We start from the raw sequence: 27,300 nt of genomic DNA, 5'->3' as shown, positions 1-27,300 counted from the left end.
TTGTTTTGGAAAATCAATAAAATTTGTTTAAAAAAAAAAAGTTTGTAACTTCGGACTTTGTAAGAATGACACCACTTCCTCTTTCTATTTACATAAAATCGTATCTTTAGCAGCAACGCTCAACATTTTATATTAGCCAAATGAAAACACTTTCATTACATCAATCACACAAGCATTTGCTTGAGAGAGTTTAAAAAAAAGTCAAGATGTGGACGGCAGCTGCATGATCCAAATTCTGTTCTTTATTAACAGGTGTTGCAACTGCCACCTTCATCTTTTGGATATCCTACTTAATCATATCAACTTCTCTTCCAGAATATACTCTGGAAAAAAAAAACAGAATTAAATGCCTAGAGAAACCTCTGTTTCCAGTGCCAAAAGCATCATTCCAGGAAGAACTAATTTGATTTTACCTGCACAGCAATATAAAGTCCAGGTATGTTAAATGATTCAAACATGATCTCTGCAAGATATTCTCGGTTTTCAGGCGTGTTCAGTGGTGGTTCAGTCTATTTTCAAAAGACAGAGTTAAATAAAAAGGATACCAATCACATATTTTATCAAGGTTGATAGACAGCATTTTATGTTTATTGAAATTCTCTCGACTGACAGCTAAAGTTTTGACAGCAGCTATTAAATCAAGAATACGGCTAGTGAACTGATGGCTAAATTATTTTCAATATATTGATAACAATTAAACTGGTGTTGAATATTTACTGTCTCCTTGTTTTCTTTAGGACTTAACATAATACTCTGCCCTATTTTTTCTCTCACTTTGGCTCTCCAGAAGCTAATAAACGTGTTATTTATAGAGATTCTTAGGAATTTTTTCTAACAGGGGACACTGTATGTGCATCCCATGGATAAAATCAAAATTGTGCATCTGTTTGTCAAATAAACCCTGCTCCAAGTTCCAGCCATTTGTGATGTGGACTTTCCCAGGTCACTTTTTTTCTTTTAAGCTTGTGTTTTGTGTGTACTTATATTATATTACTAATGTTAAAATGTGATACCAATAACACTTAAACGTGATATATGGTGCCATTTGCCTGTTGGTCTTACCATTAAAAAATAGTGATCTTCTGGTTCAGCTCGAAGGTACTTAAAAATAACGTGTTCCATGAACCTTTCCATCAGATCCCAGTCTTCCACCATGCCATGCCGGATAGGCCACTGAAGTGAAGGAGAAAGGAACCACAGCATCATTCCATGAATGAAAGTGTCATCTTTACCTTGAAGAAACAAAGGTCTGTTCTATCACTCCATTCAATCAACACCTTGCACAACTTGATAATTTGGTAACACTTCTGTCTCTGACTTCGATACAAGAGATATACGATATACTATGGCCCTGAAAACCAGAGGTTCATTCCCGGGGTGGGATTCAAAAAATCCCAGCTACTGGTTCGCTGCCCGGTTGCTGGGTGGGAATGGCCATGGTGGGCAGGGCCTAACAGAACTTCCTGTTTCTGGCTTCTGGCGGGCCTTCAGAACCCAGGGGAGGCTGTTTTCTTCCTCCGGAGAGTTCAGAGGCCTCCCTCGGGGACCTCTGGGAGGGCGAAAACAGCCACCCCCGCTTCTGGAGGCCCACCAGAATCCAGAAAAAGGCCCGTTTCTGGATTTCCAGAAGGCCCGGTTGTCCCCCTCCCAGAGTCTCTGCACGGACCCTCCATCGAAAATGGGCCACGTGGAGACTCCTGGGAGGGGAGGGGCAGGGGCAGCAGTCAGTTGAAATACCGGTTTAGCAAACTAGCTGTAACTTTAACATCTGGTTCACCCCACATCAGGAGCTCAATGGAGCTTTAAAAAAAATTTTTAGCTTCACTTGGACATAAACATTCCAATTAAACCTGAGTAGGGTTTAAGATGACAGGTCTAGTCCTTTAGACCATTAGGAAGGACCAGCTATGCTGGAATGTGTTCTGGAGTCTCAGGAGGAAAGGGGTCTTTCCCAGAGAGCAAAGAGATAGGGGAGCTTGAAATATCTGGTCGGCAGGAAGAGAACATGGTCAGACCTAACATAGCATTTAGACTTATATACAATTATGGTGCTGGAGAAGATTCCTGCGAGTCCCTTGGACTGCAAGGCGATCAAACCGATCAGTCCTAGAAGAGATCAACCCTGACTGCTTTGACCACCTAAAGAGAAGGAAGGACTCACTGGAGAAGAGTTGGGAAGAAGACGACTTGCTGGAGAAGAGCCTAATGCTGGGAATGATTGAGGGCAAAAGAAGAAGGGGACAACAGAGAATGAGGTGGCTGGATTGAGTCACTGAAGCAATTGGTGTGAGCTTAAATGGACTCCAGGGGATGGTAGAGGACAGGAAGGCCTGGAGGAACATTGTCCATGGGGTCACGATGGATCGGACACTACTTCACAACTAACAACAACAACCACCCCGTGGCACTTTATAACATTCTCTGAGTGGTCTACAATGTAGAAGCATTATTTGCCTATTGCCCCCAATAATTACCAATCTCGTAAGGATGGAAGGCTGATTCAACCTTGAGTCCCCATCACAACTGAACTCCAGGCTGTGGATAAAGAAACTCCCTAGAAATTCACAGAATATATTTATAGTGATGGCAGATGATTGCTTTAGTCTGGCAAGATTCTGTTTACAGGCAAGCAACAATTAAGAACTATCAGAAGTAAGTCCATGTGTTCTCCTTAGTTCTTTGGAAATCATCTTCCTTCCAGTCTCTGCCTTGGAACTGAATGAGGAAAGAACATGATGGAGCAAGGCGTAATATTTTTTGCTCTTTTAATCTAGACCCAACCTTAGGAAGAATGTCCTCCAAATTTCTTCCATAGCACAGCTCAAGGAACCGAAGGTCAGTTTCTGTGCATCACTCCCTTATACATCTTACCAGCTTCTTCCTTCCAATGAATTTGTAACAAACAATATAGCCTTTTTGCTGTAAAAGTTGAATGAATCACCACAGTTGTTAATGAATCATGTGATCATTAAGAGACTCCTGTTTTCCCTATTGGCTTTGCTTATCAGAAGACATCTGAGAAAGGTTATAAATGGTGGTCATGTGACCTTGGAACAGGGCAACTATCATAAATAAATGCCAGTTGCTAAGCGCTTGAATTTTGATCACATGACCATGAGGATCCTGCAACGGTCATAAGCATCAAAAAAATATCATTAGTCAATTTTTTCAGCACTGTTGTCTTGTACACAAATTTGTAAATTTCTAACTCAACTCTCTGTCAAATCTGTTTTTACTCTTACAAATGGCCTTTGGTTTCCTCAAAGATATCTTCTACTGGATCTTTCTTCCAATAAATGCATCTTTATTGAATACATGTAATGTAAGCTTTAAAGAAAGCAAGAGGTAGGAAATGCACTAATCTCAAAGGTGCTTTTTCAAAAGGCAACTGGAATTTGTTTTTTTTCCCTTGAGGAAAACGTTTTGCTTATTTATTTTGTCAAGCATGTTTTCGATAACAGATATAATTAGGAACATGATTATAAGTACATGAAATGGGTACAGATAAAAGGGGACATTAGGAAAGGGGTGGTAGGCATGTTGGTGCTTTTATGCACGCCCCCTACAAACCTCTTAGGAATGGGGTGAGGTCAGTAGTAGACAGTCTAAGGTTAAAGTTTTGGAGAAGAGACCACAGAGTAGAGTACACACAAGTAGAGTATTCCAAGCATCGACAACTCTGTTGCTGAAGTCATATTTTCCACAATTGAGTTTGGAGTGGTTTACCTTAAGATTGTATCTAATGTATACTTGTGTATTGTTGTGGTTGAAGCTGAAGTAGCCATTGACAGATAGGACATCATAGCAGATAATTTTATGTACTCATTTTGTATCCTTCTCACCCAAGAAGCTTATTCAGTTCTGAAGAAGCTTCTTGGATGAGAAGCAAAATGGCTTCCTCAAGGAAAAAAACAATGCAGTTGCTTTTTGAAAAAGCAACAAAGCACCTTTGAGACAATCATGACCTGGATGACTGAGAATCAGCATAGATACAAAAATGCAGTAGCAAAGTAGAAGCGCCTACATTAGCCTTTGGAAGAGGAGAATGAAGGAAAACTAAGGTTCAGGGAATTGGGATCAAATAGATGCAATAATTTGTAATCTTTAATTTGAACTGAGCTTCAAACAGCCTTTGAAATTGGTTGGGACTACAACTCCCTAATGACTAGGCTGAGTGGGAATTCTAGGAGTTGTTTAGTTAGGTTTAAAGCAAGGGTTTTTCGCCTGAGATTTTAGCGGTCCCTGAATTCAAATGGAAAATAAATAACTTTCTTTTCACCACCCTCTAACTTTCTGTCCAATAATGAAACTACATAACGAAGTCAACTGACAGCCTATGGCCTCCAAAAAGGTTTGTTAACGTCAATATCACTCTCTAAAATTATCTGGATTATTCTTTAATATTTGGGTAATTGTATTTGAGCATCAATGCTTTCCTCTGTAATGTAATCTACATCTATATATTTTATGGCAAGCCTTGAAATATACTTTTCTGGGAAGCAATATGTAGCTTTTAGTAGTCTCAAAGGCTCAGAAAGATTAAGGACCCAGAATGTGCCAAAGACTTTAGGGGTAAAAGGAATGTCTGCAGAGGAGGGCCAAAATAATCAAGATAGCGGGCACTTCAATCCGAGGTGGTATTCAGCAGGGTCTGACCAGTTCTAGAGAATCGGTAGTGGAAATTTTGGCCCCGCCCCATCTATTCTCCATCTCCTGAGTCCCAGCTGATTGGTTGGATCTTCTTTTGTTGCCCTGCACAGGAGAACGGAGCTGGAAAGCAGGTTAGTGGGGTGGGGAGGGAATGGGCATTTTATAGTATACGTCCCTCGCCACGCCCACCAAGCCACACCCACCAAGCCACACCACAGCCACCAAGCCACGCCCTCAGAACCAGTAGTAAAAAATTTGAATCCCACCACTGACTTCAATATAATTTGGAGCTCTTGCACGCAGGTACAGGTAGTTCTTACGATTACCTTACAGCTGCAATTAAGCCTACTATTTCAGCCATAAGTTTGATAATTGTTAAGCAGGTCATCATGCAACCATACCCTATTTTATAATCTTTTTACAGTGGTCATTAAGAGAGCAACAGAGGTTGTAAAGTAAATACCACAGTCATTAAGTGAACCATTGTTTGCTGATTGTTTACTAGAAACCAGAAATAAATACCAGTTTCCAGCAAAACTATCATAAATTACAGTCATGTGACCATGTAATTCTGCAAACAGCCATAAGTGCAGGCAGGCAACTGAGCAGCCGAAAATACAATTACATGATCCTGGGAAGTGGAATACATTGGCACTTCAAAATCCAGATTGTAAATAGCCTTTTTCAGGCCTGTCAAATGGTCACTAAGTGACTGGACATAAGTCGAGGCCTTCCTGCAAAAAGGAGCAGGGCTTCATATCACGTGGGCACATCCGCCATCTTTATTTATTTGAATCCTTTCTGCAGATGTCTGAAATGCAAAAAACTCCCTGCAGGTCCAATCCTTTGAAAGCTCAATATATGAGAAGAGCAGGCAGAGCTGGGGGAGGGGAGGGTGTGTGTGGAGCTAAGCACATCATTAGCTTAGAGTCATTACACTCCCACAGTCTAAGTTTGAAAGCTCAATATACGAGAAGAGCAGGCAGAGCTGGGTGGGTGGGTGGAGTTAAGCACATCATTAGCTTAGAGTCATTACGTTTCTACAAACTGTCTAAGTTCAACCCCTCTTGAATTCTGTTGACTCTTAACTGGTGCCAATTTAATACTGAACTTTAGTACTACTACTTTCTGTTGACTCTTAACTGGTGCCAATTTAGTACTAAACTGACGAGATTATTGTGTATAGTTTTGAGCAATAAATCTTCTGAAGTGAAACTTAGTGCATGGTCCCGATTCTCTGTGCCCAACACTCCCATTCTTCGCTCCAGCTTTACCTTTGTAGCATAGGTGGGTTTAACAAGAGCTTCATCTCCAATGAAAAAATCTAGGTCATCCACGCCTTGGGCCAGTCTTCTCTGTGCCTGGTCACCCACTTTGGCCGATTCTCTTATTGCAATGCCTAAATGAAAGAGTTGCAAAACAAACAAACTGTTGGTACGCTCGCTTTGGGAGCAGTTAAATATTTGCCGTTACGAGAGGTGCTCAGTCCCACAGCCAGATGGCATCTTCAATTCAGAATACCAGCTGCCCAAAGTGTACCCCAAGTGAAAAGTCTTTCAAGCTGTATTCATGGTGTCAGGTAAAGAAGGAAGTTACTTGTTCATCAAGGCAGATCTGTGGCAGCGCACATAATAGAGATAGGAAGGAAAGAGGATTTGCCATAGCAACCGGAAAGTGGTTTAATGAGGGCCAGTCTTGGCAAGGAGATCTTTGTCTCTCCAGCTCCATACTAGCCTAGGACACTAATGTAGTAAATACTACTTCACAGAAAAAGGGGCCCACACATGCCACCCTAAACCCCCTAGACAGTAGAGAAGCCAAATGCTTGTCTCTCTCCACTGATGAGCACATATTCTGAAAACACCCTCTACTTACATGATGGGATAATAAATTGTGGTTCGGTATTTCCAGCGTAACCCAGCTTTGTGTACCTAGAAGAAGAAAGTGGACAATCAGAGACTCGGTGTGGTTTAGTCAAGCCAGGTTTATCCAAAAACAAGAGCACACAACAGATATAAACTTAATGTAAATCACTCCAAACTTGATTGCAGGAAATACGATTTCAGCAACAAAGTGATGTCTGGAACTCACTACCTGATTCTGTTCTCATATGCTCAAACCCCCATTCCTTTACCCTCAAACTAACCTCTATTGACCTCACCCCATTCCTAAGAGGTCTGTAAAGGGGCATGCATAAGCACACAATCGTGCCTACCGTCCCTGTCCTATTGTCCCCAATTATTTGTACCTATTTCATGTATTTATACTTACGTTTATTCTTATTTCTATTATATTGTAAATGTTTGACAAATCAAATAAATAAAGTAAAATACATAAATTGGCTTGTAAATAAATGCATCGTGTTGGCCCAGCTTTTTCTGAATCAAATAAAGGCTTGTTATGATCAAGGATTTAATGCAGGTAAATACATAATGTTTCGTAAAGCACAAATATTCCCCTTCATCCAAATTGCTGGATTTCTACACCTGCCCTGGAGAAAGGCAACATAAACAGTAGAAGACTTAAAACAAATGCAAATGTATACAAGAATCCATTTTCAAAATTGGTCTGCAACAAGGATGGCCATAAAGAAATACTGTATTATTTCACCATCACCACTGCTGAACCCTTGAAAGCAGGGGTGTCCAAGCTGGGCAACTTTTAAGACTTGTGGATTTCAACTCCCATAATTCCCCAGCCCGCATGGAAGTTGAAGTCCAGAAGTCTTAAAGTCTGCCAAGTCTGCTTTGAAGTGTATTTGTAAGGTATTTTGGTAATGATATATTGTAAGTTATCATTCCAAAGTATCTGGAAGGATGGCACCAGAATATTGATCAACATCTTCTGAGAAGGATGGATTTCAGTTCAGTTCACAGGTCTTCAACCTCTTGCCTTGCACCCCATAGAAATTTGAAGACTCCTTTATTCGAAGACTCCTTCCATAGAAATTATTGAAGTCTCCTGACCATCAGTAGTTCTACGAGAAAATGATTACTGATGTGGTGGTTAAGGTGCTGGCCTAGAAATCAGGAGATTTAAATTCTAGTCCTATCTTGGACATGAAAGCCGACTGGGAGACTTTGGGCCAATCACCAGGAGTTTGTGAATTCTAGTCCTGCCTTAAACATTAATGCCAATTGGGTGAATTTGCACAGTCCCTCTCTCCGTGCCCAGCCCACCTCACCTCACAGGCTGATCATTGTGGAGAACATAGGAGAAGATGTGCTGGATACGTTTGAGTAATTATTAGATTAAGGTGATACTTAATTCTGCTTGATGATGGTGATGTTATCCACTCGGTCGTGTCTGACTCTTGGGGATACTATGGGCCAGGTCTCTCCACATCTTTCAATCTTGCACTGCTTCTTTGAGTTGTTCTATGCTCTGGCTGGTGCCAGCTTTGATGGGCTCCAGCCATCGTGTTCTTGGGAGGCCTGGTTTGCTTTTATCCCCAATTCTGCTTAGTCTTTGATTATTTCACTCTTCTTACTGTACTGAATTTATTATTCTTATATATTATTCTTATTTGATCGTCCTTGGGAAGATCATATGGAACAGCCCTCCATATTTCCATCCATGCCCAGTTTAGGGTTTAAGTTCAGCCAGGCTGCCACATTTAGTGCCTGGGAATTTGGGAGTGGGGATTTCATAGAGAGGTGGAAGATTAGACTCAACAACCTTCCTTTCTCAGAAAGTCCAAGGACATGTTACCCTGCACTTGGAGAGGACTGTCTGGAGGAATGTCTCCAGTTGGGACGACATTTTGATTGGGCCATGTGATGGGCTGGTGGGTGCAGGGGAGGGAACTTTGAATTTGTTTTGGGAGGGGAAAACCCAGAACGCTCAGATTCGGGTTTTCCCAGATGGGCCAATATGACAACTCTAATAAAATGGAACTTTGAGGAAATGCTTGTCTTGGAGTTTATTGGGTTGGAGATGGTTGGTTGGAACGCTGACATAGAGCTGATTCCATAATTTCACCAAGATTGAACCAGCAAATTTTGAGCTCACATAATTGTATGACTGTACAATTTATGGTATTTGACTGGACTAATCTACCTATCTTGATTATCATACTATAAGCCTAGAATGCAAAGCAAGTTCAGGAGAGGAGATGTGAGAAGATCATTATGTCTAGATCTGTTAGACATCTTTTGCCTCACATACTCCAATTCCCAACAACCAACCTAAAACAATGCATGGGTAGTTTAGCATTTTTTGTTTTTAGACTAAGTGTTTATCCTGAATAAGTACATAGGAATTACACGCAAAGTTTTAAATGGAAAAATAATTCAAAATAAAATTTTCCAAGCCTCAGTTTGACAATTTCATTCCATCCACATAGTTCTATGACATCTATTTATATTGACTGGCAAGATTTAATTAGTGGAGTAGCTTGCCTCCAGAAGTTTGTGGGTGCTCCGTCACTGGAGGTTTTCAAAAAGAGAGGGTACAGCCATTTGCCCAAAATGATAAAAGATCTCCTGCTTTAGCAGGAGATTGGACCAGAAGACCTCAGTGGTCTTCTCCAACTCTTCTTATTCTGCAATTCTGTCTTTCCTTATAATTTTTAGTCCTAGAAAGGGCAAAGCACAATTTTAAGGATCATTCCTTTTGCTTGTTCTTCACTTAGTAAATAGATCAGGTGGGAAAGGATATTTAAAAGGCATTTACTAGAATTTTTGCAACCCTTAAAATTTCCTTTATAACAATTATTTTTTCTATGTAAATAAGCATACTTTAGCAGACTAAAAAAAAACCCAACCGTGGATATTGTTTTCAATCTACAGAGAGGCCTTTCTGACTATGCAGGTGATCAAGAATTATGTTATAACTTTCTATGCAAACCATGTTCTCAATTGCTGAACTGTAGTTCTTTTCTCAAAAATAATCAACACTATTTATTTATGCTTCAATTTATTAATACTCTGCTTTTTCGGTCTGAGTCCTAACAGAGAATTTTCCTTTGCAACTGAACAGTGTATACTGTATAGGATTCAGTCTTCCCCATGAGGTATTATTAATTCAGGCTGGCAAAAGCCAGCCATCAATTCCTAAGCTTTCATGCAAATACTTCTTCTTCAACAGTCATCATAAGAGATAGCAGGTGTCTGGGTGAGGAAAGCAAACAGAATTAGAAATCTCTAGGGTATCTCTTCTGTTGACTAGACTGTGAATTAAAAAAAACAAGCAACAGCAAAAATATTTTCATATTTTTGTTAGGAAATCTGCATGAATGGTTGCAACCATAAGGTGATCAGAGTTAAAACTTAACTGAAAGAGGAGACTTTACTTTTAAGAAAATTGCCAGTTTTATTAGTGTGAAAATCCTAGCCTAGAAATCAAGACACTGTGAGTTCTGGTTCCTCTTTAGGAATGAGAGCTGACTGGGTGACTTTGGGCCAATCACCAAAAGACTGAGTTCTAGTCCCACCTTAGGCCTGAAAGCCAATTGGGTGACTTTGAGCCAATTACTAGGAGACTCTGAGTTCAAGTCCCACCTTGGATATGAAAACCAACTGGGTAACTTTGAGTTAGTCCCTCTCCCTGAGCCCAAACCACTTCACAGGGTTGTTGTTGTGGGGAAAATGGAAAGAGGAAAGAGTATTAAGTAAATTCACTGCCTACAGCAGGGATCCCCAAACTTGGCAACTTTAAGACTTGGGGACTTCAACTCCCAGAATTCTCTAGCCAGCTGACTGGAGAATTCTGGGAGTTGAAGTCCACAAGTCTTAAAGTTTCCAAGTTGGAGACCTCTGGCCTAGAGTTATTTATGAACTAATAAAGATGAGATTAAAATTGAATTAAGAAATAAAATAAGTAAAAATATTACCTCAATATCTCCCCATCAAAACGGTAGGTCTTAAATCATTCTATTATTCAACCCCCCACCAACCTGTTATCATCCAAACATTTACAGTTTACAAATGCAGATTCACAGCCGCATCATTAATCTTAACCAATGGAAGCAATCCAAAAATAGAAGAGAATGGCTAAAAATGGAATTTTCAACTCTGCTGCAAATCTTTAAATTTCCATCCTCGGGTTCTACTCTACACATTTGGGTTATGCCTGCTTTGCATGCAATGTTCAGAGGTGTTTTGGCAGGTGAAATGAAATCAATCTAATGTGTCACTACCTCTCTAGAATTAATGTCATTATCTGATACGGTATACAGGGCTTTGATCTTGGACTCCAAATGTATTCTGAGAGGTTGTATCGATTTACAGGACAATCCTCAGCAGTTTCTCAGAAGAACTACCAAGTTCACAGAGTCCTTCTTCTGAAATACAGATGTATATTTAGCAGTATTGATTCAATTGCAAATTCTACACCGAAAATGAAAAAGTTTGGAAGCTGATCAGATTGCTCATCTAACTGTAATTAAATATGGGATTACTAGATTAGTCCTTAATTAATATATGCAAGGCCACCTCAGTCAGACAGAATAACATCAGAGGCATGCCATCTCGGAAGTTTTAAATAGATCAGTGTGCCTCCTGACTTTAGGGTCAATGTGTAAGCTGATCTCTATCTAGAATTGCAGGAGAGAGAGGATTGATAGAAACTAACAGGAGAATTGAAAGAGGCCGATTGTGTCGTGTTATTTGGCTAGTAATGGATTTACCTAAAATGCAATAAGAAGAGAGACAGTTTGGTCTAGTGGTTACTAAACTATCAAAACCAGGAGACTAAGAATTGTAGTTCTCCTGGGTGACTTTGGGCCAATCACCAGGTGGCTGTGAGTTTTACTCCCACCTTAGATATGAAAGCCAGCTGCATGACTTAGAGCCAATTATCAGGAAACTGCACGTTCTAGTACTACCGTAGGCATGAAAGCTGGCTGGGTGACTTTGAGCTCCAGGGCACTATGAGTTCTAGTTCCCACTTTAGGCATGAAAATTGGATGACTTTCAGCCAGCCCACCTTACAGAGTTGCTGTTGTGGGGGAAAATAGAAGGAATATTAAGTAGGTCAATGCCTTGAGTTATTTATAAAAATAAATAAATCTGAAATGACAAAAAACCAAAATAAAATTATCCCAATCACGCTATGGAGTTTAGAAGGAGAACAAGCACTTAATGAACAAAGGAGCTACCAATTACCCAAACAATCTTTGACTGCATAACACGAAGACTCAGTTTTATTAACATCTAACATCCCTATAACACATCGGGGACACAGAGTGATGCAACCCCTGTAATTTGGATAACTGATTATTAGAGTGGGAAACAAATATTTACTATTTCATTTCCATATTAACAGAGATCATTCATATACAAGGTTATACATCTGACAGACTTGTAGATAGTCTTCCATTTTCAATCACATGTGAGCCGAAAATTTCCATTACTAAGCAAAGCAGTTGTTAAATGAGTTGTGGCCCATTTTATGAAGTTTTGCCACAATTCTGAGCAAATCACTGCAGTTGTTAAGTGAATCATGCAGTCATTAAGCGAACCTGTCTTCCGGAGGAGGGTTGCAAGGGACCATCCCAGGATCCTGGGACTCTGCAACCATTATAACTTCATGCACGTTGTGAAGCGCACAAATTTTGATCACGTGACTGTGGGACTGCTGCAACGGTCATAGGTGTGAGAATTGGTCATAAGAAATTTGTTTCAGCACAGTGACTCTGAATGGTCACTAAAGGAATGGTTGTAAGTCAAGGACTATTTGCACTTCTAAAACCAAGATGCGCAGCCATCCTTATGCTTCTGAATTTTTATTTGGTTTTTATGGCTTCACTGTTATGGCTATTATTGGTGATCTCTGAGCTGGCTTGTTTCCTTACAGACCCTAACTAGGTAACATCATCAGTGCTAGTAAGGAGTGCTGTTTGAAGTCAAGTAAAGTGATGTACCACTAGTCCCCACACTAATGACCATAGAAATATTCCTATGGGTCATATGATCAAAATTTGGGAGTTTGGCAACCGGCATATGTGCAGAACCCAGATTTCAAGTGATTGGCCATTTGCAACCTTCCCAGCCAGCTTCTAACTAGAAAGTCAATAGAGAAAGCCAGATTCGCTACACCAAGGGTTTCAAATTCAAGGCCAGGATCTTGGAAACAGCAAAGGACCAACCCACGATGCCTCTGCCAATGAAAACAAAGCTTAGGACAGCCGCACACGGCCCTCCCAGGCTCCGTTTTCAGCCGTGACCATCCCCTGCAGCCCTCGGCCAGTGAAAACGGAGCTCAGGGGGGCTGCTTCCCCGCCATCATGCCAAAAACGGAACTCGGGAGCCCGTGTTTGCTGGCAAAGTACTCAGGCCACCACAGGCGCCCCCGACACAAGTGATGTCAAGCTGTCCACGGCCATCCCAGCCCCACAAGGTCAAACACAACCCTGATGCGGCCCCCAATGAAATGGGAGTTTGACACCCTTGCACTCACAATTATGATTTGCTTAACAATCATGACAAAAAGGTCCTAAACTCAGACGCGACTCCCTTAACTTTACTTGGCAATGGAAATTCTGGTCCCGGTTATATCCATTAAAGTTGAGGACAGCCACTTTGGTCTAGAGATTAAAGCACCCAGACTAGAAACCATGAGACTCTGAGTTCAAGTCCTGCATTAGGCATGAAAAACAATTGGGTGATTTTGGGCCAGTCACGCTCTCTCCCAGTCCAGCCCACCTCACAGGGTTGTTGTTGTAAGGAAAATAGGAGGAGGAAAATGTGTTGGATATATTTGCAACCTTGAATTATGTGTAAAAATAATAAAGGCAGTGTATACATACATGCATACATACATACACGCAGGTAATCCTCAACTTAAAACCATTCATTTAGTGACCATTTGAAGTTACAATGACATCGAGAAAAGCGATTTATGACCTTTTTGCACACTTACTGCACCATGTCCATGGTCACCTGATCAAAATTTGCATGCTTGGAAACTGGCATGTACTTATGATGGTTGCAGTGTCCCAGGTCACCATTTACGATGTTCTGATAAGCAAAGTCAGTGGGGAAGCCAGATTCACCTAAGAACGTATTACTAAATAAGTGTAGTGATTTACTTAACAACTTAACAAAAAAGGTCGTAAAATGGGGCAAAACTCACTTAACAACCATTTTACTCACCAACAGAAATGCTGGGCCCAATAATGGTTCTAAATCAAGGACTACCCATATGGAATGGTAAACTGAGCCAGTTGCCAGGACAAGTAAAATCTTTAGCAAACAAGCCTAGTTCTCAAGTTTTGTTCTCTGAATGGCTGCTTGGGGGGAGAAAGCTAAAAGGTAGAAGATTGGTAAAAAGATATCCAGACAAAAACCACTCAGGAGCTTCTGTTGGAGGTCCCACCAAGCCAAGAGAAGGAAAAGGACCCCTCTGGAAGATCTGCAACTAAGGAAAGTAGAAAGCCAAACGAATGGGCCAGAGAATGAATGAAATCCTTAGGTTAACTGAGTAATCTACACTGAGTGGAAAATGGCAGGGCTGCCTTAAAACAGGGGCCTGATAGGTACTTGCCCCTTAAGAGCATAGGAGCCCCTTACTAATCTGTGTATATTAACCCTTCAGTGCACCTTGCATCAAATACAGCAAGATATTTATGACATTTTACTGCATTTTTTGTATTAATAGTGACATACAAATATATGTTTAATTTTATTGACCATTTACATTTTTATTCCTGTGAGTGGCTGTCATAGAGGCCCCAGAACACTGCTTTGCCCAAGGCCCATAAGGCTGTTAAGACAGCCCTGGAAAATGGACCTATAAAACAAAAGGTGACATGTTTTTCTTTTTGTGTGGGCTTGCAAGAAAGTGTGGCAGAAAGCTGAGAAACGAGAGAAAACTCAGTGTATTTTTAGAGACAGTAACAAAACCAGCAAAAGGTTGAGAGAAACAGAGCAAGAAGTTAAGGCACATGGCTGTTTTTTTTCCCCTATAATTTCTATAATCCAGGACCCGTGGGCTGACTCCTGATAGTTTGAAATGTGTTTGCTTTTTTTTTAGAAGAAGAAGGACCCCTCTTGGGGTCCTTGCAAAGAGGTAAAGAAGAGGCAATTATTGGGTCTCAGGCTGGAAGGCAGGGAGTAGTGACTCCAGAGGGGTGCAATCCTAATCTCTGGGGGTCTCTAGCTAATTATTCCTAAAGTAACACACACACACACACACAAATGAGACTGCTGGGAGGGAGCGGGTGTGGATCTGGCATTAGGGAGGGGGGTGGAAGCAAAGGTAAAAAAAGTTGTCCTTCGGGGAGGCAGGAAAAGACAGGAACGCGAGGGCAGAGAAGAAGGACGGAGCCCAACTCTTTCAGGATTGCGGGGGTCCATTTGGCACAACGCCCCCCCCCCGCCCCTCTTAGCACAGCCATAGGATGCGACGAGGAGGGGCAGAGTTTTGGTGCAGAGAAGGGCTGGGGGAAGGCAAGAAGGGCGTCCCTGCCTTGAGATCAAGGAGAAAGCCCGGCGCAGGTGGAGAGAGACTTTCCATCTACCAGGAGAACAGAACCAAGGCGCTAGTGCTGGCGGAGGAAAAGGGGGCGGAGGTGGTGTAAGGAAAGGGCCGAACCCGCCGCCTGCCCCGGCGCTGAGATGGGAGGAGATACGAGCAGACAGCAGCGACTCGCCCGACCCTACCGCTGCCTTGCCCAGCCCAGCCAAGCCGCCAGCGCTGCGTGAGGAGGAGAAGGAGGCGACCCCGCGAAGGAGACCTTAGGCGGCTTTGCCCTCGGATTTCGCAGGGCTCACTCACCCGGTGCCGGTGTCTACGACACAGGGCGGCAAGCGGCTCGCCATGCTCGTCGCTGGGGATCTGGCAAGGAGGGAAAGCCCGTCCCGAGTCCGATTCCCGGGGATCCCCCCGCCGCCGCCGCCGCCGCAGCTACGAGCGGCCGGGCAGCGCCGCGCGCTTGCGCCCAGCCCCGGTGCCCACGTGCGCGGCGTGCCAAGGCTGCCCTGGCGGCCATCTTGAGAGAGGGGGCACCGCGGGCAGAGCTACCCACCCGTTTCCCAGGGTGACAGACCGGAGTGTGGGGGATAAAAAAGCACCCGGGCGCCTCGAAAAGCAGAAAATGGTCTGCTCAAAGTCCTTGAGGCTTGCCAAAAAAGGGCAACTCACGCTGATTTCAAGATCGTTGTGTTTATTATAACGCCCTAGCCTTAGCGGATGTATTGTGTATCCTTGGTGCATTTTATTTTATTGGAAGAGGGGAGCAATGAAAGGCATCAGAAGGCTCTGAATTCACCATGTGCACGCGAGTCACTTTCAGTACTAGGAAGCGAAAACCATCCCCCAAAACTGGCCAAGGAAACGGCAGGGTCTTATTTCTGAAGTTACCAAAAGATATGACTAACTTGAAGCTTTTAATTGCTTATGATTGTTGCATTGCTTTTATATATTGTTTAGCATTACTAAACAATATATAAACTTAATAAAATGGAATCCCAATGCAAGCTGCTAAGTACAGATAGACCTCGACTTACAACCGCAATTGAGCCCAAAGTTTCGGTTCTTAAGTGAGACATTTGTTAAATGAGTTTTGCCCCATTTTATGACCTTCCCACAGTTGTTAAGTGAACCACTGCAGTTGGTAAGTTAGTAACACAGTTGTTAAGTGAATCTAGTTTTCCCATTGACTGCTTGTCAGAAGGTTGCAAAAGGTGATCACATGACATTGGGACACAGCAATGGTCATAAATATGAACCAGTTTTGTCAAGCAACTCAGTTTTGATCACACGATCGGGTTCAAATTGCAAAGGTCAGAACTGAAAAATAGTTGTAAGTCATATTTTTCAGTGCTGCTGCAACTTTGATCATTAAATGAACTGTTGTAAGTTAAGGACTACCTATATTGTAGTTGATCTCCAGATTCCAAAATACTTTCACAACCACATCGGGAATTTACTGTCACAGGTATTCTCTTTGGGAGTGGAAAATCAGCATAGAAATCTGGAGGCCTCTTAAGTTGGAAATGAATTACTTTGCTGAGAGGTGGGAGTTTCCCACACAGAGGAGATGAATATGTAATAGAAATGGAATTTCATGGGATCTAGTCTTCCCATATTGCAAAAGACGGGGAATCCCAAGGAGTGGTTATATAAGATGATTTGTGGAGAAAATACAATATAGATGAAGAAATATGATGAAATACTGAAACGAAACCCAGTTTTTCTTTGAAACAGCCCTTACTGGTAAAACAAAGACCAGCTAATGCACTACCCCAACTTTGCTTTGATCTGCTTTATACTTTGAAGGCTGAGTTTTTTAAGATAAGGAAAACAGCTGGATGGGACTATACATATCATTGAAATTACAGCTTGGAGATGACAAATGGCCAGATTATTGTGGAGGAGGCAGTGACCTCTTCCAAGGGATGAATAAAGTCAAGATCCCACCACACACTTCATGACTTCAATCATGCAATCATTTGTGGTCATTTTGGATCCAGCAAATTCTTATTTTCATAATACTGGGGCTAAGATCTGAATTTGAGAAGAACCGTACGTGCGATAGATCTTTGTGTCTATATGTCAAAACTTCGCAACCGATCCATCTGAAAATGGTTAAGTAAAGAATAATGTCTCAGTTTATGTCTCCATTTGATAAATGTTAAACAGAGAGGATGACAAAGGAATGTGTGGGCCACTGAGGGAAGTTTACACACACAAAAATTACTACAGTAAGCAGGCAGCATCTGTAAATTCTGTAGTTCTGGAATAGACAGTACAATTGAAAAAACAGCTCGAAAAAAGGAAATGGGAAATTGCGTATTTCCATGTTGCCTCTGAGAAAACTGCACGGACACATCCATAAAGTCAGTAACAGCTGAAAGATTTTACTTAGCTCTGCTCCACCATTTCCAGAATATTGAACTTTTCTTGAAATTCTGCTGAAGCCGATTTCTCCTTCACTGAACAGATAGAAAGCTGCAGTCATATTTTTCTATAAGCCCAGGTTAAAAATTGATAGCCCTTGGTTTATGACCATTTGTTTTATGATCATTTGAGGTTACAATAGGGCTGAAAAAAGTCCAGTCCTCACACTTACGATTGGTGCTTGCACTTAAAACTATTGCCACCACCCCCTATAGGATTATGTAATTGCAATTTGACTTTTATTGCAATGGCTGTTAAGACAATTATCACATTCATTAAGCGAATGACCTCGGGACACTGCAACTAGTTGTAAATGTAAGCCAGTGGTCAATTGCCAACAGGCTTGCATTTACAACTGGTCGCAGTGTTCTGCAGTCATTTACTTAATGATAGTAGTCACTCACTTAGCTGCCATTGCAATAACACTCATAAAAAGGTCTGAATGCAATTTCTAACTGTAACAATTTACAATGGAAATTCTGGTATCAATTGTGGTTGTAAGTCAAGGACTACCTGTGTACCTACTTCTTCACTGTCAAGCTAATTACTGAGAAATCTGCCTAATGGCCAAACTGGGCCACAAATTGAATAAACATAGATGATCTTTAAAAATAGCATTTGCCATAATTAATATAGCAACTAAATATGACTTGCTGTAAGAAGGCAAGCGGAACTAGAGTAACTGATTACACAGTCAATTTATCTTTTCAGACCTATCCTTTAAAGGAAGCTAGGTAAAGGTAGTCCTTGACTTACGAATTTTCATTTAGTGACCAATCAGTTACAACCAGAGGTGGGCTTCAAAAATTTTAGCAACGGGTTCTCTGCCTGGTTGCTGGGTGGGTGTGGCCACGGTGGGCATGGCCTAGTCAGCCTCCTGCACCGGGTGTTTTTGCCCTCCCTGGGCTCCGGAGGCTTTCCTTGAGCCTCTGGGAGGGTGAAAACAGCCTCCCCGGACTCCGGAGGCTTTCCGGAAGCCAGAAACAGTCCCATTTCCAGCCTTCCTGAACTTCTGAGAGGCCCATTTTTCACTCTCCTGAGCCTCCATATGCACCCTGCACTTACCTGCATCCAAAACAGGCCTTGTGGGGACTCCTGGGAAGGGAGGGGTGTGCTGGGCAGGGCCAGCCAGGAGTGGGATTTGGGGATTCTCCAAACTGCACAGAATCTTAGCTAGGGGCTCTCCTGTTACAACCGGGGGTGGGATGCTACCAGTTCGGCCCAGTTCTATAGAACCAGAAGCTGTGAAGAGCAGCTGACACTGAACCAGTTTGGTGTTTGGCCCGCTCACCTGCCCAGGGTCTAGGCTGTCCTTTATTCCTTGCTTTTCCCTCTTCACCTGTTTTGCGCAGCACAGCTGAGGTTGAAAAAGCAAGAAACAAAAGGATTTTCAAACGCTGCGCTTGTCAGCTGTCCAGGCGGCACAGCTGATGATTTCTAGCAAACGCTGCACACATGCATGTTATGACTGTCCGCAGTTCAGAGAACCAGCAAATCACTCTACTGGCTGGCCCCGCCATTCCCCACCCACTTACTCTTTACCTGGCATGTGAGCCATCCAACTTGTCTGGTTTGATAAGTTGATATTTTTCCTCCCCCCACCCCCGACCATCAGCTGTTCTGCTCTGCCAGGAGATTTAGATTAGCTAGAAAGCAGGAAATCCTGGGATTTCTTGCTTTCTAGCTAACCCTAAAGCAGAGCCAAACCTTCCTTAGGACTGAAGTTTCTACTTTTCAATGCAGACTCAGGTAGCCGATTGCAGATAGATAGATCTCTAAGTGAATCTCTGATTCTGTGAGCAACTCAATTTGCCTGCCTGCTTTGTCTGCTTTTGGGTAAAAGTTGCTCTTTTTATATAAAAAAATCCAATAGTTACATACATGGTGTGTTGTGAATTAATTTTGTGAGTTTGCTTGCTAGCAAATTTTATGTGACAGACTCAGGTAGCAGATTGCAGATAGATAGATCTCTAAGTGAATCTGTAATTCTGTGAGCAACTCAATCTGCCTGCCTCCTTTGCCTTCCTTTGGGTAAAAGTTGCTCTATTTTTATTTTAAAAAATCAATATTTACATAAATATTTATAATATTTACATAGAAGCCACACCCACCCAGTCACATGACCACCAAGCCATGCCCAGTCAGCAAGCCATGCCCACCCAGTCATATGACCATCAAGCCAAGCCCACAAATTAGGCCGCACCCACAGAACCGGGGAAATTTGAATCCCATCCCTGATTACAATAGTATTGAAAAAGTGACTTACACCTGGTATTCGCACTTGCATTTGTTACAGCATCCCATGCCGCATGATCAGGATTCGAAAGCTTCCCAGCCCACTTGGATTTATGACGGTTGCCCTGTCCTGAGGTCATATAATTACCATTTGTGACCCTCCCAGCTGGCTTCCAACAAGCAAAGTCAATGGAGGAACCCATATTCACTTAACGACTGCATGATTCAATGAACTGCAGTGATTTGCTAACCATGGTTTAAAAAAATCATAAAATTGGGCACAACTTAACAACTTGTTTAGTAATGGAAATTGTGGTCCCAACTGTTGTCATAAGTCGAGGATTATCTATAGAGGGATGGTTGACACCTGGACACATCCTTGTAGTTTTCTTGGTTGCAATTTATACAGAACTTTTTAAAGTAGAAACTTAGTATTTGATTCTAGTGATTCATATGCTATGATCAGGAATGTGTGCAGAGGTGGTTAAAAAAAGTGAAGATGGTGCATTTTTATGCAATGCACATAAAAACCAGGCAGAGCTTTGATTAAACCATTGCAACTGCCATCCTGACTTTTTGACTGGATCCTGCTGAAATGTTTGGCCATGATGTCTCTCTGTTTCTCACCCTCCTCCCTTGTTTTGCATTAATATTCATAAGCCCTAAATAATTGATTGCAAAAAGAATTCTGGAATAGCATTCGTTTTACATCAAGCACGAAACCATTTGCAAATGGACTCAGGCCACGATCCAAAACAACCATCAAAAAGTGTGTTGAATGTTGGAGAGAGCATCTTACTTTATGATCCATTGGAAAATACAAATTACTAGCTTAATACCTGTGCTTCACTACAAACTATGTGGTCGGGCTTAGTTTTTGGGGAGGAAAATAAGGCGTGGGGTGGGAAATCTGCCTCTGCCTACCAGCATCCATCGGTATTCATCTGGCCAGCGTCCTGTCAGTGTGTGTGAGAGCTGAGGGTTCTTTGGAAACTGAAACAGTATTTGCTGTGTGAGCAAGAAGGAGACAGCAAGGAGCCTGGGCATGGCTTAGCTCAACTATTCTGTACTAAAGCTGGTTGCTGCTCTGAAACTGAAACTCCTCTCCTCTGCTTGTGTTTTGCATTGGGAACAGATTTCTTTTCAGGTGGGGAGGGGGAGTAGAACTCCTTAGCATCAGAGCGTGTTTATAATAATATAGGAAATACTAACGCTCTGATGGTCATTTCGAAAAATCCTTTCTTAGTGGGGACTAGAAGCCAAGAGGAACATACGTGCCAAATGTCAAGTTTTGTAGGCTTTACAGTTCTGGAGATTTTGTGATGATGTGTGAGTGGTATTTTGCAGATAGATAGATAGATAGATAGATAGATAGATAGATAGATAGATAGATAGATAGATAGATAGATAGAAGATAGATAAGCAGAGAGACAATATTTTTAGCTGGAAATCAGACATTCTTCTGGGGTTCTGTACACACCTGTTTCATTTAATGCAAATAGTCCTTAAATTATTACCACAATTGAGGCAAAAATTTCTGTTGCTAAACAAGGCATTTCTTAACTGAGCTTTGCCCCATTTTACAATCTCTTTGGCTACAATTGTTAAGTAAATCACTGCAGTTGTTAAGTAAATCACGTGGTCATTAAGCAAATCTAGCTTCCCCCATTGCCATTGCTTGTCGGGAGCCAGCTGGGAAGGTTACCAATAGTGGTCACATGACCCCAGGACACTGCCAGTGGCCACGTGTCCAAATTTGAGTGTGTAACTATTGGAAGTCTGCAGCAATTCTAACTATGAGAACCGGTCATAAAGTCATTTTTTTCTGTGCTGTTGTAACTTGGTCACTAAACTAATAATTGTAAGTCGAGGGATACATATGATGTGAATTTAGAGCATATGTATTTGAGAATAGAAAGTCTGAACATAAACTCAACAAATTTGCAGATGACACTAATGTTCCGACCAAGACTTCCTGAGATCATAATTAATCACACGCTTAGTCCAAACAACTCTCTTTTTGTTTCAGCGCTGGGGATTATGTTCATTCCCAGCCCGTAATGAGTCCCAAACAGTCTCTCGAGATAAGCACCCACCTTTATCTCCTTTGAATTGCTGCCAACACCTAAAATGCCAAATTAACTGTAAAAAGCCAAACAGAGTACAAAGTCCACACAGAGCTTCAAGGTTTAATCCAAACAGAGTGAACAAAGTTGCTTCCTGCAAAGGTTCCTGCCCCTTTGCTCCTCCTTTATGTCTTATGGGAGGGCCAATCACCTCCAAGCCTTACTCCCAAGTCCCCCCTTTTGTTTTAACAGTTCTTGCCTTCTGGCAGCTCTGTGCACGTGTTTACTGGGAACAGGCTCCTCTTGTTCCTCTGCCTTGCTGCTGTCAGATTCTGGAGGCTCCGGAGTCAGTACATAACTTCCAGATGGTCCTGGCCCCATCTCTGTATTGGACACAGGACCCTTGTCCGAGTCCTCTCCAGATTCCCAGACTGGCCCATGTTCCTCCCCACTGTCCAACTCTGCTGCCATCTCCGCAGGCTGCCGGCAGACCACAACAACTAAACTAGCAGGAATAGCCAACACCCCAGAAGACAAACTCAAGATGCAAAAAGATCTTGACAGACTTGAACAATCGGCCCTATCCAACAAAATGAATGTCAATGTGGAGAAAAGCAAAGTTTTACCTTTAGGCAGGAGAAATCAAAGATATAAGTACAGATTGGACAAGACCCGACTCAAAAACAGTAATTGTGAGAGGGATCTTGGAGTCCTAGTGGATGATCACTTGAATATGAGCCAGCAGTGTGCAGCAGCAGCCAAAAATGCTAATACAATCCTGGGCTGTATAAACAGAGACAGAATCAATATCACTTAAAGTATTATTACTGCCTTATAAAATCCTAGTAAGATCATACCTGGAATACTGCAACCGATTTTGGTCACCATACTACAAAAAAGATATTGAGACTTTGGAAAAAGTACAGAGAATAGGAATAAAGGTTATCAAAGGTCTGGAGACTAAAACGTACGAAGAAAAGCTGCAGGATTTGGGTTTTGCTACCTAGTCTATAGAAAAGAATTGGGGTGACATGGCAGCAATATTCCAGTATTTGAGGGGCTGCCAAAAAGAAGAGGTGGTCAAATTATTCTCCAAAGCATCAGAAGGCAGGACAAGAAACAATGGTTAGAAACTAATCAAAGAGAGAAGTAATCTGGAATTAGGGAGAAACATCCTAACAGTGAGAACAATTAACCAGTGGAACAGCTTGTCTCCAGAAATCGTGGGCACTGCATCACTAGAGTTTTTTAAGAAGAAACTGGACAGTCACTTATCTGAAATAGTATAGATTCTCCTGCTTGAGGAGGGGGCTGGATTGGAAAACTTCCAAGGTCCCTTCCGGTTCTATTCCAATCTATAAGATAATAAATAATGAAGCTAGCTTGTTTAATTTTCTTGATCAATATCAACATGTTTTTATACGCAGGATCTAAGAGGTTAATAATACTGATTGTCATATGGTATGTCTGGCTGGGGAAGGGGGATTTGATCATGCCGTTGCAACTGCCCTATTGGCTTTTCGACCCCTTGTTAGATATCCCTGAGGTTAATCGAATGAAACAGAACAAAGGCAACAAAGGAATTGTGTATTGCAAAAAAAAAAAAAATCCATATGTGAAATACAATGCTTATGACAGTAAACCCATATATACACATATATAGAGAGTCCTTGACTTATGCCCGGTTGCTTAGCAACTAGTTGAAGTCAGGACAGATGTCTCCTGGGCAAGGGCTACTTATGACTCGGGGCCCCGGACTAGGTCACGTGATTGCATTTTGGGTGTTTGCCAACCAGCCTGCATTTGGCATGGTTGTATAGTGACTCACTTAACAACTAGCACGGCATATGACAGTAATTCCAGCCTCAATTCCAGTCGTAATTCAAGGACCACCTGCGTTCCTATGACTTTATATGGTTTACTCAATTAGCCCAATTTTCCAGGTTGTAAAGTCATAAGCCAGATAATCGATTGTCTTAAAAGTATTGTTTGTCATCCAAACTATGTTGTCTAAATACAGCCAATGTCAACTTCAAAGCGTGGTTTAATGTCAAGGTTCTGACTGGCAAACCGCAGCGGAAGGGTGCTGGGCCCATAACCCAGAGGTCGATGGATCGAAACCATCCTTGCTACCAACTGGGTTTGCAACTTTTGTAATAGGGAAAGGCCCCACTTACTTTGGACCCAGTGGAACTTACCCTATGTCCAGAGGTGAGTTTCCAAATGTTTACCTACCAGTTCTATGCATGGAAAGCTGCCTGAACTCATTTTTAGCTCAGCTGAGGCACAGCAATCTCACAAATCAGCTGAGCTTTGCATATGTGCCTGTTCTGATCATGGCTTCCTGAGACCGTAATTAAGCACACGCTTAGTCCAACTCTCTTTTTATTTCAAAGCTGGGAATTATGTTCATTCCCAGCCCGTAATGAGTCCCAAACAGTCCCTCGAGATAAGCACCCACCTTCTATCTCCTTTGAATTGCTGCCACTAAAGTGCCAAATTAACTGTAAAAAACCAACCAAAGTACAAAGTCCACATAGAGCTTCAAGGTTTAATCCAAAGAGAGCGAACAACTTTGCTTCCTGCACAGTTTTCTCTACCTTTGCACCTCCTTTATACCTTAGGGGAGGAGCAATCACCTCCAAGCCTTACTCCCGAGTCGCCCCTTTTGTCTCAGTTGCTCTTGCCTTCTAGCAGCTCTGCGCGCACATGCTCTGGGAACAGGCTCCCCTTTTTCCTCTGCCTCGCTGCTTCCAGACTCTGAAGCTCCGGAGGCAGCACCCCACTCCCAGATGGTCCTGGCTCCATCTGTATCAGACGCAAGATCCTCGTTCAAGTCCTCTCCAGACTCCCTGACTGGTCCCCGTTCTTCCCCACTATCCGATTCCACTGCCATCTGCACAGACTGCCAGCAAATCACAACAGTGCTCCGTGCTCAAATACAGACCTCTATCAAGACAGGAAAGCTGCCTGGACTGTTTTTTTTTATTCCAGGCAATCAGCTGAGCTAAAAAACAAGGAAATATAGGACAGGTAACGGCGGGGGGGGGGGCAACTAGAGGTGGCATTTGCGGGTTTTTCAAACTGGTCAAAATTTCCACAACCGGTTCTCCAGAACCTGTCCGAACCAGCTGAATACCACCTTCTGCCTATGTCTGAAGTGCAGTGGGTTAAAGCTCAGAGCATGAAGGAGGCTGGCTGGTAAGGAGACACCACGCCATTAAGTCAAGATGGCGCTTGCAATCATGTGGATCAGATGTTGCAACCCAATGAAAACTAGAGCCAATAGAGTTTTCCTCTCCCTACATCAGATTTTAAGCACAATAATACCTCTGTGTTTTCTATGTTTTCTTTGATCTACAGCAACTTAGATGAATCGGTTTGCCGAAGCAGCATATTTCTCAAGCACTGTAGTTGGCAGTACTTGTTACAAAAACACATATTTGGCAGGGAGGCCCAAACAAAAGGCTCTTTGACCTGGTACAATTGATTTTCTGTCCCATACAGCAGATAATAAATGTGAGGCTGGCTCAGTTTTGACAGGGAAAAGGTATTGATCTAATATATGCCTTCTTTTTTAACTACCACAATCCACTAAGAGATTGTTTGCGGAGACAGAGAAGTGCTGAATCTAACTAACATCACTGTTTGTTTTATTTTTCTTCTTCAATACTCCAATGATCTTTGGAACACTGAATAAATACAGGTAATCATCAACTTACAACCACAACTAAGCCGCCCAAATTTCCATTGCTAAGCAAGGCAGTTGTTTAAGTGAGCTTTCCCCCATTTTACGACCGTTTTTGTTGCCGTTAAGCGACTCATTGTAGTCGTTAAGTGAACTATGTGGTGATTAAGTGAACCTGGCTTCCCCACATTGAGTTTGTTTATTGGAAGTGAGCTGGGAAAGTTACAAACGGTGATTGCACGATCTCATGGTGCCATAACCATCCTAGATATATTCCAGTTGCCAAGTGCTCAAATCTTGATCCTGTGACCGTAGGAATGCCACAATGATTATAAGTGTAAAAAACACTTATAAGTTTCTTTTTTGGGGTGCCTTTGTAACTTTGAACTATCACTAAATGCACGGTAGAGTCAAAAAACTACTTGTACATTTTAATGCATTTTAGCCATTGGCAGCCTAAAGCCTTCTGCTTTAAGTTATACCATGCCAGCTTTACTGGGTAGACCAGACAAGAAACATGTACACATGAGCTAGATAATTGTACTTTATTGTGAAGTTACATTAAAAAGAATCTTGCAAGTTTGAAAGTATGTCTCTCCATTTTACAGCTCCCAGATCAAGAAAGGTTTATTCTGAGTCTCTTGATCAGCTCCTCTATTGAGCATCTCCTCTGAATTACTCTGAAAGACTGCAATGCTCCCTAGGGTACTATTGATTATTGGCATACAGTATGAATTGAAAGAAAGAAAAAGAAAGAGAAAGAGAAAGAAAGAAAAAGAAAGAGTGAAGGAGAGAAAGAAGAAAAAGAAGGAAGGAGAGAGAGAAAAAGGAGGAAGGAAGGAAGGAAGGAAGGAAGGAAGGAAGGAAGGAAGGAAGGAAGGAAGGAAGGAAGGAAGGAAGGAAAAAAAGAAAATATTTATTGTAGCCTCACAAAGCAGAAAACACTAAGCCTTTTGAATTTGCAGCTCATCTTCAGAGATATCTGGAGAAGGTTTCAAAATGGCAGCCATAATTGTGCAATCAAAGCACTATCTTTTAATGCGCATAATGCATGTTTAAAATGACAACTCTTTGACCTTATGGTTACAACCACTATTTTGACTTTTTTAACAGCCTTGCTGATGTCAGACACAAATATATAAATTACAGGGTTGGTAGTATTGACATGTATCTCAATGCACATTTCACCATCGACCCCTTCCTTGCCCTTCAGCCCTGTGGCTGCTTCTGCTGACAATTGATCTGTTGTTATATCTTTGTGTTTTATTGCCTCTGCCTGATACATGAACCTACTCAGTTGACAAACAAAGAGTTTTGGTTAAGATTTTTAACTGGAAAGTTATGGCTGGGCTTGTTCAACACAAATAAGGGGAGTTCGTCTATGGATCACTGCACCGTGCAAACCCAGCCATGTGATTAGAAGCTGCTTCAAAGGGTCAGATAAACACTGAAAATAAAGGCTAATTGGGAAAACCATGCTTACTTCATTAAATCTAGGAGTCAGCTTTGCATGCAAGTACAGCTCCTAAAATACATGGTTAATTCTGACTCTGAAATCAGAAATGTGAAACAGGAGAGATTATCAGCTCTTGGAACAACTGCAATGATCTTTTTCAAATTTTGAAAGGCATGGTGGCGGTATATTACATTATGGTGGTAGTATAGATTGTGCAGTATTTTAAAATATGGATCATTGAAATTTAGTTTGCAGGGAAGGGATGAAAAAATTAAGATGGCAAGCATGACTGCATGTTCAAAGCCCCACTCTTTTTCTACACATGTTGTAGTAGACTTATACTCAAAAATTTACTGCTAATC

At 41.9% G+C, this 27,300-nt stretch overlaps 1 protein-coding gene across 7 annotated transcripts in view; it reads right to left on the bottom strand.

The window, feature by feature from the left end:
* Nucleotides 1-15,534, bottom strand: part of ACTR3B (actin related protein 3B) — a 36,034-nt gene extending 20,500 nt beyond the window's left edge. For 2 of the 7 annotated variants that reach the window (XM_087916100.1, XM_087916098.1), the window contains exons 1-6: nucleotides 15,370-15,534; nucleotides 13,513-13,610; nucleotides 6,526-6,581; nucleotides 5,925-6,049; nucleotides 1,063-1,173; nucleotides 414-509 (exon numbers count right to left, since the gene is read on the bottom strand). In XM_087916100.1, coding sequence (XP_087772226.1) covers nucleotides 414-509; nucleotides 1,063-1,173; nucleotides 5,925-6,049; nucleotides 6,526-6,581; nucleotides 13,513-13,565 — 441 coding nt within the window. In that variant the 5' untranslated portion in view covers nucleotides 13,566-13,610; nucleotides 15,370-15,534. Of the gene's footprint in view, nucleotides 1-413; nucleotides 510-1,062; nucleotides 1,233-5,924; nucleotides 6,050-6,525; nucleotides 6,582-13,512; nucleotides 13,611-15,369 lie in introns of all 7 variants that reach the window. The other 5 variants (XM_026719899.2, XM_087916101.1, XM_026719898.2 and 2 more) reach the window with 3 other exon arrangements.
* Between the last annotated feature and the right edge of the window lie 11,766 nt (nucleotides 15,535-27,300).

The sequence above is a fragment of the Pseudonaja textilis genome, chromosome Z (assembly GCF_049901715.1).
Source record: "Pseudonaja textilis isolate UNSWEBS1 chromosome Z, rPseTex1.2, whole genome shotgun sequence".
Lineage (NCBI taxonomy): Eukaryota > Metazoa > Chordata > Lepidosauria > Squamata > Elapidae > Pseudonaja > Pseudonaja textilis.
Note: the sequence above shows the minus strand (reverse complement) of the source record. Positions and strands in the feature narration are given on the sequence as shown.